Genomic DNA, 16038 nt, shown 5'->3' with positions numbered 1-16038 from the left:
GATATCCCCAGCTCTGCAGCGTGCCGATCGCGATATCTCAGCTCTCATGTTCCCCTAGGTGTGTTGTGAGTGGGTAGCTAGTTGGCAAGATCAAGAAACGTGCGGCACCGGTTGCCCTGCGGCACCTTCGTGGTCGCGTCGTCAATAACTCTAGTTGATCAATCGCGGAGAAGTGGCTTGGAAGGGATTGGACGCGGTTTCTAGAAGGCAATGCTACCCTCAGCGGAGGCTACGTTTTAGTCGTAAAGCTAGAAAATTTTTGTGCTTGCAAGGGACCGCTCGGCGCGAAGCAGCGCGGCGAATGAATGGCGCATAGTCAGCACAGAAATGGTAGTATTATTGCAAGGAGTATGGCCTGATCGAGAGTTGCCCGTTCATTAATGACGTGAGTTGGGTTTCTGTACTGTGTAGTTCTCTCGAACGCATGAACACTCATCTCCGGCCCGTTTATTGATCGACGTGAATTGTGTGTGTGCTCCCCCGGCCGCGAAACGTTAGAGGACTGGTAAACCACCATGCGCGAATCATAAGCAGGTACAATAGCTGTGCGATGGTGGCAACTGCGACAAGCCGGGGTCGCCTTGTGGCAAGGATGCAGGTGGACAGTCAACGCTCCAACGGTCGTTCCCTTACACCAACGCAAGTGTGAGTCGCCTCAAGGCATCTTCCTTGTGGCCTTGTGGTGGCAATACCACATCAATTGAAGCTATTCAAGACGTCTAGTCGAGATCGGCAGGCCCTGTGGAGCATTGGAGCCGGGACCGTTGAAACTTGGGGTGCAGATCTGATGTGGCACCAGCAAGAAGCAAGTATTGTCGAGGAACCCGATTTTGATAGGACAGATGTGACGAGTAAGAAAACCAAACGATGCAAAATGACAAACTTCGCCGCCGATTATCAGGGACTGTAGACTTGGAACTCTGGTATATGAAAGGAATACCTATAAGATTAACGGGGGCTCAGCCTCGTTCGGGGCCTCTCCGCGCCACAGATGGCATTTCTCGTCGAGCAGAGCTGATCAAGAGGGTTCGCCCTGTGACACCCAGCGTCGTTGGGATACCAGCCGTCGCCTTGGCCGAGCTGTGGGTATGGGGGATGGAGTTAGAGTTGAGTCGAGGTACAGATCGTCGGCCGCTCTGCGGTGGATCCGGTGGAGCCCGGGAGAATCGCCTCCGATCGACGTCATTCACTCCTTTTCTTTGTCCCTGCTTCATCTATTCACTCTCGTGCTTCATCCACTCGGCCACCACAGATCCAGGGTCACTATCGCCACCGCAGCTTGTGCAATGTAGCAGCCGCCATTGATCGACGACACCTCTGATCTCCGTCCTACTGGGAGCAATACTAGATATTCTTGTGGGACGACTTGACTACCCTGATCGCTCCACAGTTCTGTCAAGTTATACCGTGGGTCCCTATGCATGATCAATTTCTATTAATAGGACCCATATCCCTTTCTCTTTTCCACCAGGTCAACCCACCAAAGACGCGCCACCTCTGTGCTACTCGAATGCTCGTGATATTCAAGCCATTTTCTTGAATATTCATATTCAACTAGGCTGCCTGCTGGGTAGCTAGATTAGTACCAAGTCTTCGAAGCGATTCTAACGCCTGCCATGTCTGTGCGCGTCTATAGTATGCGCCCTTCCGTCAAGAGCTACCCCGCAGATATTGCAGAACTTGCTACGATATACTTTGAATAGTGTGACTAGGCGTTTGACACATTGCAAAACCATGGTCGTAGCTATGTACGTAAGAGTTATCCTCTTCTGTACCAATGCTAATCGAAAGTCTTTCTCCCCAGCCAATCATTCCGGCCACTCAGCTCTGAAAACATTCTTCCTATTTCCCGCTCCACTATTTCCATTGTCTTCAGCTACTTTGGCAGCCAAAGGCCGAGACGTCTCAGGTCGGCCCAAACGGACACCACCAAATATTTGTTCTGTCATCAACTTCGTGGATCCAGTCGCACGTACCACTATAGTGGGAGGGCATAGTCTACCCATCACTTGTTCGATTCAATTATATTCCTAGTAGCGAGTGTAAACGCTTTCCAACTACATCGATGGTATTCCGGACGTCCTCATTTAGCATTTTCTGAGGCGATCTCAGTCGAATATCTACTTTCGCTCTCTCGGTGTGAAAACAAGCTGCAGAGGCGCTAGCGTCGTCGTGAACGTATCCAAGACGTCTTCGTCGAACGCTTTTCCCGTCTCCCCTGGAGCAAAACCCACGTCGTACAGTAGCGCGATGTGCGAAACCGTAATCCTCAGGCTCAACAACGCCAGATTTTTGCCGGGACAGCTGTATGCGCCTATGTATACTGTTAGTGCTGCGAGTCTTAAGTTCATGATGGTAAACGAACCTAGAGAAAATGGCAAGAAGGGCGCCTCGTCTGTTCCCATTTCCTCTCGCCTCTCTCCGAAGCGCTCGGGAATGAACTCTTTGCCCTGCTTGTAGTAGCGCGGGTGCGTTTGGATCACTTGCATGGGCACGAACACATTGGTGTCGCCGGGGATGTACACTTCGTCGATCTTGATGCCTTTCGCGGGCGTGACGCGATAACCACCGGTCAGGAGAGCTGGCTTGAGTCGGAGACTCTCGTTGATGATGTCGTCGATGAAGGTGACGGACTTAACTTTGTCGTAGGACCATTCGGCGACGCCGCCGGGCATGGCCTTGTCGACTAATCCTTGGAGCTTTTTGAACGTGGCGGGATATTTCGCGAAATACCAAAGGATAGTGGCGAGCGAAGTAGCAGTTGTTTCGCTAACGTCCTGTTAGGTCCAAAATATGAGTTTTATCGTGAGATGGGAACTTACCTGCCAGCGATAATGACTACCCGGGAGTCGTCATGCAGTGCCTCTTCCGAGGGCGAAGACGACACGTCTTTCTCATTGAAAGCCTTCAGGAGCCATGACACAATATCTTGGGGATACTTTTCAGGATCCCAGGACTAGTGCATTCAGTTAGTGACCAAGCTTTCACTACGCCGCTTCAGGAACTTACCTTCTGCTTATCCTTAATTTGGCTACCACACCAATTGAAGAAACCAGAGTATCCCGCCGCAGCGCCAGGAATTGAGCCGAGCAAATTCAGCAGCCACGGAACATTGCTAAGCACACCTAACATGGTCATGTGTTCATGAACGGCCGCGATTGCGGGGTGCTCAACGCCACTCGTCAGGTTGTTGAAGTCTTTTCCGAAGCCAACCTCTCCCATGACGTCGAAGCTAAAAAACATTGACCATGCCGACATATCCATTGGCTGTCCGGAACGCTGTGAAAGCTGGGACATGAACAGGTCCGCCTTTGCTTTGATTCTTGGCTCATACGTGGAAAGGGCTGTCAGGCTGTTAGCCAGATTTACAGGGATCTTCTACAACCGGTGCACGCATGCATACCTTTGATACTAAAGCCCTTATCCCACGCCCGGCGCCTGAGCCTATGGTCGTTGAAGTCTCTGGTCATGTGGATCGAACATTTCTTGGGATCGTTGCCCGTCTGGCCGTACCAGGTCGACTTGCGACATTCCGAATTTGGACCGTAGATGATTGGCACCGCGGACTTGCGTGCAATGAGGAGTTCTCGGGGTCCTGATGATCGCGACTGTTAACCAATGTGTTCCGGGGCACATCTCGGAACATATTTCGGAGAACATTTCGGTCTCGGAACACGTTTCGGAATGGTACATGGAGATCACTCACCAGTCCTCACGAAGTCCCCGTACTTTTCGTGCATCTTCTCCACTTCCTTGAAGTACTGCACGTTCTTGGCTGCCAAGCGCGCGTTGTAGAATCGTGACAGCTTCGCCCAAAACGGACCTGGGAACCTGCGAAGTCGGTGGAAGAAGAGGCGGTAGATGCCAATGGAGACAATGAGCCCTGCGTTGAAAGAGGCGGCGGCTAAGGATGCTTTTCCAAGTGCTCCGATGGGACTAAGCTCGCCGAGGGAGAAGTATGTGTAGGCGATGCCTACGAAGGCCGCTATGGACAGGGCCATGAAGTGATACATCAGGGCGTCGAACTCGATATTTCGAATGAATTGGTGGAAGACGACGCCAAAGGAGGCTGCAGCAAGCGCGGTGGGAAGAGCATTGGCGTGCGCCGCACCCTGGAGCCCCTCCAGCGAGAGCGCAGACGAGGCAGCCATGGCGTGAAGAGGTGTCGAAGCGGTTGAAGCAGAAAGAGTAGGAAAGATGGGAGAAGTGAGAACCACGCCGTTCAACTCCAGTTGCCCGAGGGGTCTCAGTATTTGAGGGGTGCGCAGGAAAGCTCAGAGCTCCACTGCCGTACCTATGTACATCATATCAACAACCGTCAGCATCGCTTAAGTACATACCCCTCGCATGCGAGTCGTATCCTGGCTGTGGACAACCTGGCCCTGCTGCAGGAGCACCTGAATGAGGTTCAGATAGTCATGGTCTTGGAACTGGGTTTAGGCGATCTCACCTGGTTCAGAACTGTCAAAGGTTGTCACCTGGTCACTAACCAGACCTAATGCGTTAAGCCCCTATAGGATACCGCTAAGCCTAGGCCAGTAAGGTGGGCACCTAGGTAAATACTGGCCCGCTCCTCCGCTGTTTACCCATCCGTTCACGTACCGCGATTATTAGGTATCTTGCTTGCCTGTAATAGAGAAGGAAGGTAGTTTATCTCTCTATGGCTAGCAAAAGTTTCAGGAGGAGAAAGGAAAGAGGAGGGATAAGGGAGGTGGCTAAGGCGTCCAGAGTTATCAGAAGTACGAAGGTTTTGAACTTCTCTGTTCTCAACGGGCTCTAACTGGGCAAAAGCCAGTTAGGTCTATCAGGCCCATCTCGAAACAGCCAGGCCTAGGTTCAGCCTGTCAGACCCGAATAGTTGTGGACTTCGTCGAGCGCCGCAGCGCAAACTGGCAGCGATCAGCGAGGGGGGCCTGGGCGTTGCATTCGGAGGAAGCCCTTTCGCGAGGCGGCCCGTTGCTCGCGCTGGCCCGGCCTGCAGTCCAACGCATGCAGGACTCTGGCGCGGTTGCGGAAAAGCCCACCACGGTGCATCAGCCACCCGCAGACGGTACACGGGTCGAAGGCTGCTGTGCTGCGACACGTGCCGACGGATTCTGAGGGGTGTCGAGGGGCCGCCCGAGCATAATATCCGGCTTCCAGGGTCTTCATAAGCGACAAGATATGCTGTTTCCGACGGAGCCATACCCTGTAAACCATGATATCTCTGGTAGAATATCCAGAGAATTCCAAATCACACGTGAGTAGATACAAGTTCCCAGTTATGTTCGAGAAGGCCACCTTTGTAGAAAAAGGCGGAGACCTGTGAGTATAGGCTCTTGTTTCTTACCACTTGAAGCGGCTCATGAAGAGGGCTGGAGGCGTGGTTATGATTATCTTAGGCGCAGCACGTGAGAGCCCATGTTTGGCACACAGATTCTCGCAAAGACCCCTTCAGCCGGTGTTCGAGGGATCCTCGCAAAGACCCCTCCGGTCGGTGTTCGAGAGGTTCTGCGACGGTGTGCAGCCCCTTCTCGCACGCTGCGTTTAGCGTGCAGATAACGGCAAGGGTACGACGCAGTTCTGGAAGTCAATATGAGGAATCTGGTCGGCATGACTAGCTTTTGCAAGGGCGAAGATGTGTTACACAACATTTACGAGATGTGCTAACCACCGGATGCGAGAAGGGGCATAGCCGGCAGCCGACTTGGGGAACGGTGCGGCGCTAGCTTGGGGACAATGGACGGCGTCAACCTTCTGCGCCGATGTCCTGCGGCCGCCACCCAATGGCTCCCCCAGATCCGCGCTTGCGACATGTGATGCGCATGGAGTGTGTCTGGGGGATCGTGGCGGGGATGCGCCGTCACACTGCCGGCCCCCGCCACTGGTCTCGCTTGCGCAAAGCAATGCAGGTCGAAAGTATATTCTGCTGGATCTGCACTGCTCCTGCTGAAGGCTGAATCGCACGCCTGTGGGGAAATGCCGGCAGTCTGGCTTTCTGCGTTTCACAGCCTAGCCGACTCATGGAATTCTTCCCAAGAGGACGGCGCTGCCGAAAGCGGCAAATTGGCAGAGCGTCCCCAACGCACATGGCCTCAGCGACCGCAGTACGCCCAAGGTTTGATTCTGCACAGAGTCATGTATCTGAAACTATGAGGCTTCCACTCCTACGCCAGGACGATCGGCTTTGGCAACGAGCGAACTTATACTTCGGCGTCTCTGGCCTGCCCGCCGTTGCTCAGTCTTCCGCCAAGCACTTTTCTCCTACAGCCTTCTACCGTTTGTTGGGCCCGTTGTTGCCTTCATTACCATGGCTTTCGAGAACCTGCAGCCCTTGTCCTATGGCATTTCCATAACGCTGTTCCTTCTGGGAACCGCGTCTATATTCCTGCGCCTCTATACTAGAGGCTTCATCCTGAAAACCTTTGGCTGGGACGATGTAATGGCTATATTTTTGCTGGTATGCACAGCCCAATTCCGTGCAACCAGTGTGATCTCGAACTTCCCCGGACTGACAATTTTGGTCACTGCAGGCGGTCAACACGATACAGCAAGTCATTCTCTTCATGTTCCTTCACCACGGCTGCGGCATGTAAGTCACACGTCCAGGTCTGAGCTCACATAGCCTGTGTCGTACTGACCTTGGAAGACACACGTGGCTCCTCAGCTCAGAGCAAATCCACCAGATTCTCAAGGTACTAGCCCCGTGTGCCCCTCCAACTAGCCGGAACCTAATTAGTGGCAGTGGCTCTTTGTAGAAGAAGTCTTCTATTATTTCACGCACTGGGTCATCAAACAAGCCTTCCTGCTCTTCTACCTTCGTTTGTCACAGCGACCGAATTTCCAGAAAATGGTGTGGATTACTATGGGCCTCAACACTGCGTTCTTGATTATCAATTGGTAAGGGGCACCACAGAATTGCTCCTACAAGGATGAATGCTGATGTGAACAGGCTTCTCGCGTTCTTGCAGTGCACCCCATTCGACGCAATCTTCCACCCGGAGAACCATCCAGAGGCCCATTGCATGAACTCACTCGTTCTCCTCATTATCCCGTCTATCCTCGTACGTTTCCCTTCTCCATCCTGCTCCCTGTGTCTCAATTAGTCCCTCCTGCTTTCAGGATCACCAGATGGGAACCCCTCCTAACTGGACCCACCTAGAACATCATAACCGATGTCATCATCCTCGTTCTGCCCATCCCTACCGTCTGGCAGCTGCAAATGTCCACGCGACGCAAGGTCGGTGTCCTGGCCGTCATCGGTTTCGGTGCTGCCGCTGTCCTCATCTCTGGCTGCCGCATCATCATCCTCTACCAGCTCCACGTCTCCTCCGATATAGCCTACATCCTCGGCAAAATGGTCATCATCGCTTCGCTGGAAATCGAGTTCGCCATCATGGCCGTCAACCTGCCGAGCGTCAAGGCGCTATGGAACAAGATGGTTGGCGGTGGGAGCTCGGCAGGGAGTGGCGCCATGGGCTACTCCAAGGAGAATCGGAGCAAGGGGTATAAGCTGTCGAGTTTTGAGCCCGGGAGCAGAACCGGGGGCTCGAAGATGCACAAGTCAAGAGGGAGTTTCACAGTCAGCAAACTGGAGCGGGGGAGTGAGAGCGAGGAGGAGCTGTTTCGGCAGGCGGGCATCGGGGGACAGGGCCTCGGGGGACAGATCAAGGTGACGACAAATGTGGCGATTACGAGTGATGACAAGGATGCTGTGGGGGAGCTGGAGAGGCAGGATGGGCTGGATGCCATAGTGCGGGGGGCTTGAGGGGACTTGAAAAAGACAGTATGTTTTTGGGCGGGTAGAAACATGTACATTGCTATGCGTACCTGGGACTTCGAATATCGGCGAGAATGGAAACATGGTTGCGCTCTTATTACCTAGTTTACGAAAACTTCATAGATTCCGTAGACTCTTACGAGTATTGCTGTAATGCGTAAATCCTATTCTTCTAAGCATGAGGCTCAGCGCGGGGCAAGAAAGGGCAACACTATGGACCCTTGGACGCTTAAGGAGATTCTTTCACTAACGTCTATTGGTCTGGCGCTTGAAGCCCCTTCGTCGGTGTTCGGCCACTTTATATCTCCCGGTGGTATCGTCGATCATTGTCTTTTCTCTCCCTTCATCGGCGTCGCGCAACAGCCTAAGTTCCCCAACACTCGAGCTTATTCCCTGCTTCTCTAGCATGATTCAGACTTTGCCAGATAACAACCTGCTAGTGTTCATGTTCGGCGCCTTGATATCTTACGGTGGTACTGTCGATCGTCGTCCTTTCTTCTTCTTCATCTGCGTCGCGCAGCTCCCGAAGTTTCTAACACTCAGCTCATATTCCCTGCTACTCTAGCATGATTCTATAATTGCTAGATAGCCACCGACTAGGCACCAATCTCGATTTCCAATTGGTGATTGATTCCCATCCACCATCCTCTAACGCATTACTCATGATACTGGCTTGTGGCTTGTAGCTTGCCGCGTGTGGCTTGTTACCATGTGTAAGGCACAACGGGATAGAGTTTCGCACCGTCGATCTGGGCAGATGTCTGCGCCGTCAATATTAGGGCGGTGCGCTGACTGATTGCGCGATTCGTGCAATCAAATGCATGACTTGTACTGCTCGACTCTATTCCAACTTCATGACACATTCCTCTTTCCCCTCTCACCGTCGAAGTGGTCAATTTCCAGTAGACTATCTAGTTAGACGGACCACTCATCTGTTTGCCAGCAGATGGGGCTCACTAAACATGACGCTGTAGTTCAACCCAGTCCAGTCCGGCCTTTTACTTTCTTTGATCCCTTCTTAGTCCAGAATTTTTCATTCAAACACGCTGATATTGCGCGTTATTGTGGTTGAATAGGTATTTCTTTTGAGGTCAACTCATCGCTCATAGTTGCCCCTCACTCTACGACGCTAGGACAGCGCCTTGCCTCCTTAAGGCCCCAGTGGCATTTCCCAGTGGGAGAATGACAGCCTTCAAAGCTCGCAACTCGTCCATCACTGCAAACCTTCAGCCTTTCCCCCCGTTTATGAAACCCTTTCTCGGAGCATTGGGCCTCGGTCTTACGAGTGTGCGCATCGGTCTAAGCCGTCCGAGCTAGCTCATAGCCAAAGCACCTACTGCGGCCGAAGCCACTGATACGGCCGAACAAGAGAGGGAAATAATAATGATTTCGAAAGATCATGAAACCAAAGACTTCGAATAATTCTGAATAAGCTTGTTTGGATCTGCGGACTTAGAAATACACGAACTTTTCGCTGGGTCAAGAACGGCTTGTTAATACGCGTAAAAGACGTCTCCTTGATGCTTAAAAGGGAGCGGCAGACCTCGTGCATTCAAAATGAATTAGGATAACGGAGTTACAAGAGTTCAAGGGGGAATCTTTAGAGGTAGGAAGCCTGTAGAGGACTATGTGGGCTCACGTTCGGCTAAATGTTCTCGTATTTATCTGCTTGAGAATCTTGGTATTATCTTCCTCTCCCATGTTGTTATTTCTCAGCCAATCGTCTTTGTTTCAGTACGCTTGCTGCAATTCTATCTCGAAGTCATCTGGCAGAATGGGAAGCCAAACGCGCCAGCGATGATCCAGACTGGGGGTATATGACTACCCCACCCCCTCATTGTCCGAAGGTCACGTACAAGCATCTTAAAGTTTCTCAAATGTGTTGTTTTCCAGCAGAACGTTTCATTGAACCTGTTCATTGCTATGGTTGGTCCCCAATTCCATGTGCTCACATTACCGTAGAATCCTCATCAAGCGCCTTCGAGTGTCGCTCAAATAAGGCCGAAAACAACATTGTCTCGTCTTGAAGACGCAGCTCGGAGGTGATAGAAAACGCGATGAAAACATAGATAGTTATTGAAATGGAATGTGGTTGATGTAGGACGCAACCTCGCTCTGCCACACGAAATCAGCCCGACTTCAGCTCGGCCTCAAACCTTCAACCTCCATCATCGTCCCCTTTGAACCCACCTCATGTCTGACTCTTGGGCACGCATGCTTCAACATAGTCCTGCCACTGATCAAATACCGTAAACATCCCCATCGGCGCTCCTTCCGGCGTTGGCCAAGATCCTCCGCGCTCCTTATCGATCCGGCCTGAAAAATTGGACAGGATGACGTTCAGCACGTCCACAAGCTGAGCCTCATCGTGACCCTCAACTCCTGCATCATCTTCCTTATTCGAGTCTTTGCTGCCCGGGCAAAGCGTTTCGCGTTCGTCCTCGGTTAGATGCTGGAGTAAGAAGACGGCTAGTTCGCGGATGCGGAGAAGTCTGGGCAAAGTTGTGTTCGACAGCTCATCGCGAACAGCATTGAGCTTTCGGGTGGTGAGTTGCTGGACTTGTGCGAAAGTGGTCGAAAGACGATCGCGTTCTGTTGCCGTGAGGGTGCGCGAGAAGCCGTCGTTCAGAAGGTTGTTAGGGATTGTGAGACTCGTAGAGGCCGAAAAGAGTTCCGTTGGGCGAATTGGGAGCAGCGCTAGTCATTTCGTTGGAGTCTGAATTATTTATATAATTTTGGAGATTTGAAGAAGAGCAGTTGAACATCATTCGACCTTTAATTGACGACGTAGTGATCACGTGTGGCCGAGTCACGTGATCGCCACAATGGCGCTCACTCGGCCAGAGACATCTACCTTTTTCTGAAGCAGGGAAGTTCTTTAGAGATGTGCGCCATCAGTTCTTGGTCGTTTCGATCTTCGAAATACCCCTGCACACTATAAGCATTGCAGTCTATTCATATCTTGTCTTTCCCAAGGCTTCTCTTTCTGACCTTTTCCCTGATGAAGGAATCAAGTTTCTTACATATTTCTCACAACGACTTCCAGACGAACGATTCTTCCCACGCCAGCCCATCCCAAATCCGGTATGCAAAAGAAGTCTGCGAAGATTACTTTCCAAAACGTACCCAGAATTGTGTCGCAGTCACGAATCTGTAGATTCCACAGTTTCATGTGCCCATGAGCGGTCGCGAGGTTTTTCGTTCTAATCATTTCCTTGATACAGTCTTATCACGACGGATCTCGTAGTTTCCAGCCGCTCGTCTAGAAACCATGTGTCAACACAAACTTCCGCTTGATATGTACTTCATATAGATGCATCTCCTCTTTCCCAACCGGCCTACCCACACAACCTATTTTCGTCAGAGACGATATTCCAGATTTCCAGTCGAACCACCACTTGTTCCTCGCCCTATTCATTATGGAGCAGCGTATCGGAGATTTTCATTATATGGAACCGTCAAATCTCAACCTCGTTAAGAAGGCCGTTCGTCAGCTGCAGAATGAGTTTGGAAGCAGGCGCACTATTGATCAGATCATGTTTCTTGCTGAGTTACTGCATAATCCACGGAGCGCTGTAATACCCCTGGAGCTTGATGGAAAGTACCGCGACGGCTGGATCAATAAACAGTTGCAGGGAGGGATTGCCACGAACGAATACCTTGCATACGGGGTAGTTAAAGATACCAAAAGCGATGTGGATCAGGACTCGGTTGTGTGTGAGCGTGGGGAGTAGAAAAAGCGATTGTGATAGCATGTATCATCGAGCGGGGACAAGAAAGATGTGGAAAGCGAGATATGCAGTAACATCTTGTAGCAGTGCAAAAGGATAATAGACTTTATTAAACTGAGAAAAAAGCTACACTAGCCATTCTTATCTATCTACTCAATCGGGCGACTTCTGCATCCAGCACAAGGCAAGAATACAAATGCCACCTCTTGCCCGAGAGAGTCCCTAATAAGGTATCTCCCGGCCCTTCCGTCCCAGTGGACTCTCTCCCCCCAACCCTCAAATTAAATATTAAACACTATGAACTACGGATAACAAAAAAAAAAGAGAAAAGGAATCATCTGGGCGGCTCCATCATCCACTCTCGAAAAAAGCAAAACTTGACATAGAAAAAGAGAAGAGGAATCATCTGGGCGGCTCCATCATCCACTCTCGAAAAAGGCAAAACTTAACAAAGGAAAAGAGAAGGGATTCATCTGGGCGGCTCCATCGTCCAATATCCGAAAAAGCAAAACTTTTGTAACAAAGGAAATCCATCCCAGGCCGTCTGCCCTTTTTTGACTTTTTGTGTTTTTTGAACTCTCTCACAGCACCCATACAAACCACTCCATACCCTCCAATCCTCTCTTCGTTCGGTCGTCCATAGCACAAGGCGTGGGAATCAGTCGGCATCCCAGTCAGGCTCGGTCGTTCGATCGTCGGTCGGTCCAGTGGGCGTGTCGTTAGCAGTATGATCTCTCCTCCACTCTTAAAATACCGCAAGCCGTGGCCATCACAAACCCTCAGGCACCTGCTGCATCTCCTCCTCTCTTGAAACACCGCAAGCCGTGGCCATCGCAAACCATCAGGCGCCCGCCGTATCTCCTTCTCTCTTGAAACACTGCAAGCCGTGGCCATCACAAACCATCAGGCACCTGCAGTATCTCTCCTCCACTCTTGAAAGACCGCAAGCCGTGGCCATCACAAACCATCAGGCACCTGCCATATGTCTCCTCCAGTGGTCCATCGTTCTGGGTGGTGGTCGAATCCGTCTCCGTGAGCGTAGGCCTCAGATCCTACGAAGGTCCCGCGCTGTGAATGGTTAGAAAGGTGAAGTCTGATAGAACAGTGAAGGAAGACTTACGTGTCGTATCCAATCCTCCAGCCAGTCCTCTCTCCATCAGATGCTGGTCGAATCCGTTTCCGCGAGCCGAAGCCTCATCACAATCCTCGGGCGTCTCGTGAAAATCCAAAATCCATCCTTCAATCCAATCCATAGGCCGCAGATCCGTGCCGACAGGGACACTTTCCGTGAGTTGGGACCTCATCACAATCCCCAAGAGACTCAAGTGGTCGTGGTCCTAGTCTGTCGAATGACCTGATGTCAACTTCCGTGGTTTCCATGGCAACCGATCAAGCATTCAACCAAGCACTACCCAGTTTCTCTCAATCGTCGCCTGGAGATCGGCGGGGATTTCGAGAGCGTTGGCGTTGTCTGGGCGGACCTCCATGAAGTTAACAAGGGGGAGGGCCAGGCGAAAGCGATACCCGATCTGAGCGAGAACCGACAGAATATTCCGGAGACGATCCCTCGAAACATCGGAGATATGACGAGTTCCTGCCAATTTGGCGCAGCCGAAATAGAACGTGTTGAAGTACTCATTCCACTGAAGGATCTCAACATGCTCCTCTGTCAGGATCTCGATCCGGTGCTTATTCATCATGTTAATGAGCATGTCGATGCGAGCCTCGATGCACGCCTCAGCGTGAGAAACGCGTTGCTTTAACCTCTCCTCGGTGTTAAAGGAGTTCGTGGTCAGAGAGTGGCGCACAAAGATGATGTTTGCGGCTAAAAACCACATAGCTTCATCCTTCCGCAGTGCCTTGCACTCTTCCAGGAATTTTTTGTCGTGTTCCTCACGCTGTCTGGTCCATGACTCGAAGAGGAGTTCCTCTGGCGAGATCTCACTTCGCTGGGGGTTCTCGGGCTGATTCCGACGAAAGAACTCATCCGTGTCCGAATCAAGTTCGACGGGCATGTCCTCGCCTGTGTCCATTTCGTCGGGATCGATCAGCTCCTCAATCGAGTCGTCCGTCAAGGCCTGGGGCCAGGCTGGCGTGGGTGCTCGCGGCCGTGAAACCGTGTTGCTGATTGCCAGAGCGGGTAAAAGGTCGTAGAGGTCTCGGATCTCGGGCTCCCCAAAGGTCACCCGACGGCCTTGTCGCCTCACTGCAAAGTTAAGTATTAGCCCTGTTTTGATAAGAGAGGGATTCGTGGCTTTACCTTCCATATCCCGTCGCTTGAGCGCGCTGGGCTGCGTAGTCTCCCGGCTGTAACGGGCAGTGGGTACGTGCCTAGGCTCTGTGATGCATGGAACATGAGCACCCTCGCGGCGTCGTTGCTCTGGTCTTTGGTTAGCATTATTTGATGCAGTGAATGATTGGAAGGGGAGCAGGCTTACCCATGATCGCGGCAACACGACCCTCCTTCTTGACTTGCCAAGACAACTCCTCCGCGTTCTTGCGGGCCAGATACTGCTCGTACCTCTTGATCTTGACAGGGTCTTCAGTGATCCTGTGGAAGTGGCCTTTGACGGGGTCGTAGGCGCACTCTTGGCATGAAAAGGCGAGTGACTCTGGTGTCCGTGGGCAGATGTCGGGACGGACGGGAGCTTTCCAGAAGAGAGTGTCCAGGGGGTCGAGCTGCTGGACGTGCTCTTCGAGGTTGGCGACTTCAAGCACCGGGGGGTCAGTCCGGGCACGAAGAAGACCACATGAACGAAAGCGGTTCATGGAAGGGGTCACTTTGGAAGCGAACCCCCTGACGACGGCTGTGTGTTGGGCCAGGGCCCTCGCCATGGACTTTGCGTAGGTATTCTTGGCTGCTACGAAGAGTCTGCGACCAATAAGGTACAGACCCGGAACTGCCAGTCCGGCGAGAGTGGCCGCAATTGTCAGTTGCGTAAGCAATTCGAGGTCCACCTCAGTATCGAACTTGACTTGGCTGCAGGACTACAGGTTACATGAGGTCAGTGTGCTGCTTTGGTGGGATGAAGGAGTGAACAGGACGGGGACTTACGGCTGGAGCCTCCAAGCAGGCAATGTACCGATCGTATGAAAGGGACATTTTAGAAGTCGTCGAGTCGATAGAAGTTGGAACGTGAATGATGGCGTGTGTAGTGCGTGTACGAAGCGTGCTTGCAAATGCTGTGAAACGATGCGAAGCTGAACAACAGAAGTCGTGAAGGAGAACAGGAGGGTTCGAGGGCGCTGAGATTATTTGTATCTCTAGCGTCGTTGCTGGTTGCTGGGCAGCCAGTTGCCTAGGTAATGCTGTTCCGTGAGGAAACTCCGCTCCGATTTCCCTATCGTGAGTTCAGACGAAAGGGGTGCGTGTGAAGAGTTGGGAACGCTTGGCGCGTACAGGGTCCGCCTCCACCTCAACAAAGCACAACGAGTGGCATCACAGAAGAGTTCTTACATTACGACAAGGACTATGCGAAACAGCTATTCCCAGGAGGTATATACGAAAGAGTTTGACCGAGCGATATAGACGCGCTGACGTTGAGAATCGGGGGGTAGGATTTTGGTATTTTGCGACAGCGGGCAAGCATGCCAAGTACCCCCCTAGCAGCAAACATCTTTGAATTAGCACATTAACATGCTCTTGAATGCTTTAGTCATAAGATATGACATTGCTCATTTCACTCAAAGTATCCCCGAAAAAGGGTGCTCAAACTTACTCCTTTTTCTGTGCGGAGACTTACGGAAGGTGGAGAGGTTCATCAAGACGCTCAATCAATCAGTACAAACCCACTCTCGTGTCCTTCACTTCTGCACTATTTCAGACCCCCTTGGGCCCCCTCTGAACCACTCTTCCGACCTATTTTAGTATGTCATTGTTGAGCTTCGTGATTTTCTCTTCTTTCAAGTCTTATGGAAAGTGCTGCACTTATCTCACGAACTTAGCAGATGGCTTTCATACTGATTAAGAGAATTGAGGCACCTCGCAATACGTAAGATGCGTGCAAAGTGACACTTCTGATAGAACGAGATGGAATGAGGTTGAAGAGGAAGAAAGTCGGGACGGAAAAAAGAGAGGGCCTCGCTTCTTCCAGCTGCTTCTTTCCATACCTTTGTAGAATATCATTGCCACCTCCGAGGAACCTCCACTCTCCACGCGCATTGGCAAAAGACGGTCGAACGCGTTCGATTTCGCACAAGACTCGAGAACATTCAAAGTTAGCGTAGAGATTTGAGCTTTCGAGGTCATCCTGTGCGCACGAGTCAGATTCTGCCCGCGGCGATGGGTGCATCGAGTTGTCCACTCAAGGACCCCCAAACCGTTTGCGAAATTCGTTTTCGCTGCGCAGCAGATCACGGTGCAGAGGCACCCCGAGACATTTATTCGGGTTCTTTCGAAGCTTCCCATCCAAGGTCAGGACACAAAAGAACGGGAAGGCTTCAAAGCTTGACAATCCAGGGTCAGTCACCGGAATGAACCTCTTGGACTCCTCGTTTTGCCTATGTGATGACACCGTTGCGGGCGTTCCAGTATAATGAAATGATGAA

At 51.6% G+C, this 16038-nt stretch overlaps 4 protein-coding genes across 4 annotated transcripts; 1 reads left to right on the top strand and 3 right to left on the bottom strand.

Moving 5' to 3' along the window:
• Window positions 1-1683: 1683 nt before the first annotated feature.
• On the bottom strand, window positions 1684-4221 carry BDZ99DRAFT_469121 (cytochrome P450 67). The gene is made up of 6 exons (XM_033721425.1): window positions 3707-4221; window positions 3404-3595; window positions 3010-3344; window positions 2823-2956; window positions 2366-2769; window positions 1684-2314 (listed from the first exon to the last, which is right to left on the bottom strand). Exons 1-6 carry the CDS (start codon window positions 4149-4151, stop codon window positions 2121-2123), a joined length of 1704 nt encoding a protein of 567 aa, XP_033569033.1. The 5' UTR covers window positions 4152-4221; the 3' UTR covers window positions 1684-2120.
• Window positions 4222-6091: 1870 nt separating this feature from the next.
• Window positions 6092-7955, top strand: BDZ99DRAFT_469119 (uncharacterized protein). The gene is made up of 6 exons (XM_033721424.1): window positions 6092-6439; window positions 6513-6571; window positions 6629-6674; window positions 6725-6879; window positions 6932-7043; window positions 7142-7955. The coding sequence occupies exons 1-6, from the start codon at window positions 6290-6292 to the stop codon at window positions 7745-7747; spliced, it is 1128 nt and encodes a 375-aa protein (XP_033569032.1). The 5' UTR covers window positions 6092-6289; the 3' UTR covers window positions 7748-7955.
• Window positions 7956-9648: 1693 nt separating this feature from the next.
• Window positions 9649-10970, bottom strand: BDZ99DRAFT_504093 (uncharacterized protein; the record flags this gene model as incomplete). Its single annotated transcript, XM_033724014.1, has 2 exons — window positions 9649-10456; window positions 10886-10970. The coding sequence occupies 2 exons, from the start codon at window positions 10968-10970 to the stop codon at window positions 9951-9953; spliced, it is 591 nt and encodes a 196-aa protein (XP_033569031.1). The 3' UTR covers window positions 9649-9950.
• A 1917-nt stretch (window positions 10971-12887) lies between these two features.
• Window positions 12888-14593, bottom strand: BDZ99DRAFT_483097 (uncharacterized protein; the record flags this gene model as incomplete). Its single annotated transcript, XM_033722547.1, has 4 exons — window positions 12888-13696; window positions 13751-13870; window positions 13929-14478; window positions 14546-14593. 4 exons carry the CDS (start codon window positions 14591-14593, stop codon window positions 12888-12890), a joined length of 1527 nt encoding a protein of 508 aa, XP_033569030.1.
• Window positions 14594-16038: the final 1445 nt, after the last annotated feature.

Source organism: Mytilinidion resinicola (assembly GCF_010093595.1).
Source record: "Mytilinidion resinicola strain CBS 304.34 unplaced genomic scaffold BDZ99scaffold_34, whole genome shotgun sequence".
NCBI classification, from domain to species: Eukaryota; Fungi; Ascomycota; class Dothideomycetes; order Mytilinidiales; family Mytilinidiaceae; genus Mytilinidion; species Mytilinidion resinicola.
Note: the sequence above shows the minus strand (reverse complement) of the source record. Positions and strands in the feature narration are given on the sequence as shown.

Bases quoted from the DNA above. Each gene is read 5' to 3' on its own strand.
- BDZ99DRAFT_469119 (XM_033721424.1), top strand. From the start codon at position 6,290: ATGGCTTTCGAGAACCTGCAGCCCTTGTCCTATGGCATTTCCATAACG. The intron at 6,572-6,628 runs GTAAGTCACACG...TGACCTTGGAAG, and splicing joins CTTCACCACGGCTGCGGCAT to ACACACGTGGCTCCTCAGCT. The intron at 6,675-6,724 runs GTACTAGCCCCG...AATTAGTGGCAG, and splicing joins AAATCCACCAGATTCTCAAG to TGGCTCTTTGTAGAAGAAGT.
- BDZ99DRAFT_469121 (XM_033721425.1), bottom strand. From the start codon at position 4,151: ATGGCTGCCTCGTCTGCGCTCTCGCTGGAGGGGCTCCAGGGTGCGGCG. The intron at 3,345-3,403 runs GTATGCATGCGT...ACAGCCTGACAG, and splicing joins TAAGGGCTTTAGTATCAAAG to CCCTTTCCACGTATGAGCCA. The intron at 2,315-2,365 runs GTTCGTTTACCA...CAGTATACATAG, and splicing joins CTTCTTGCCATTTTCTCTAG to GCGCATACAGCTGTCCCGGC.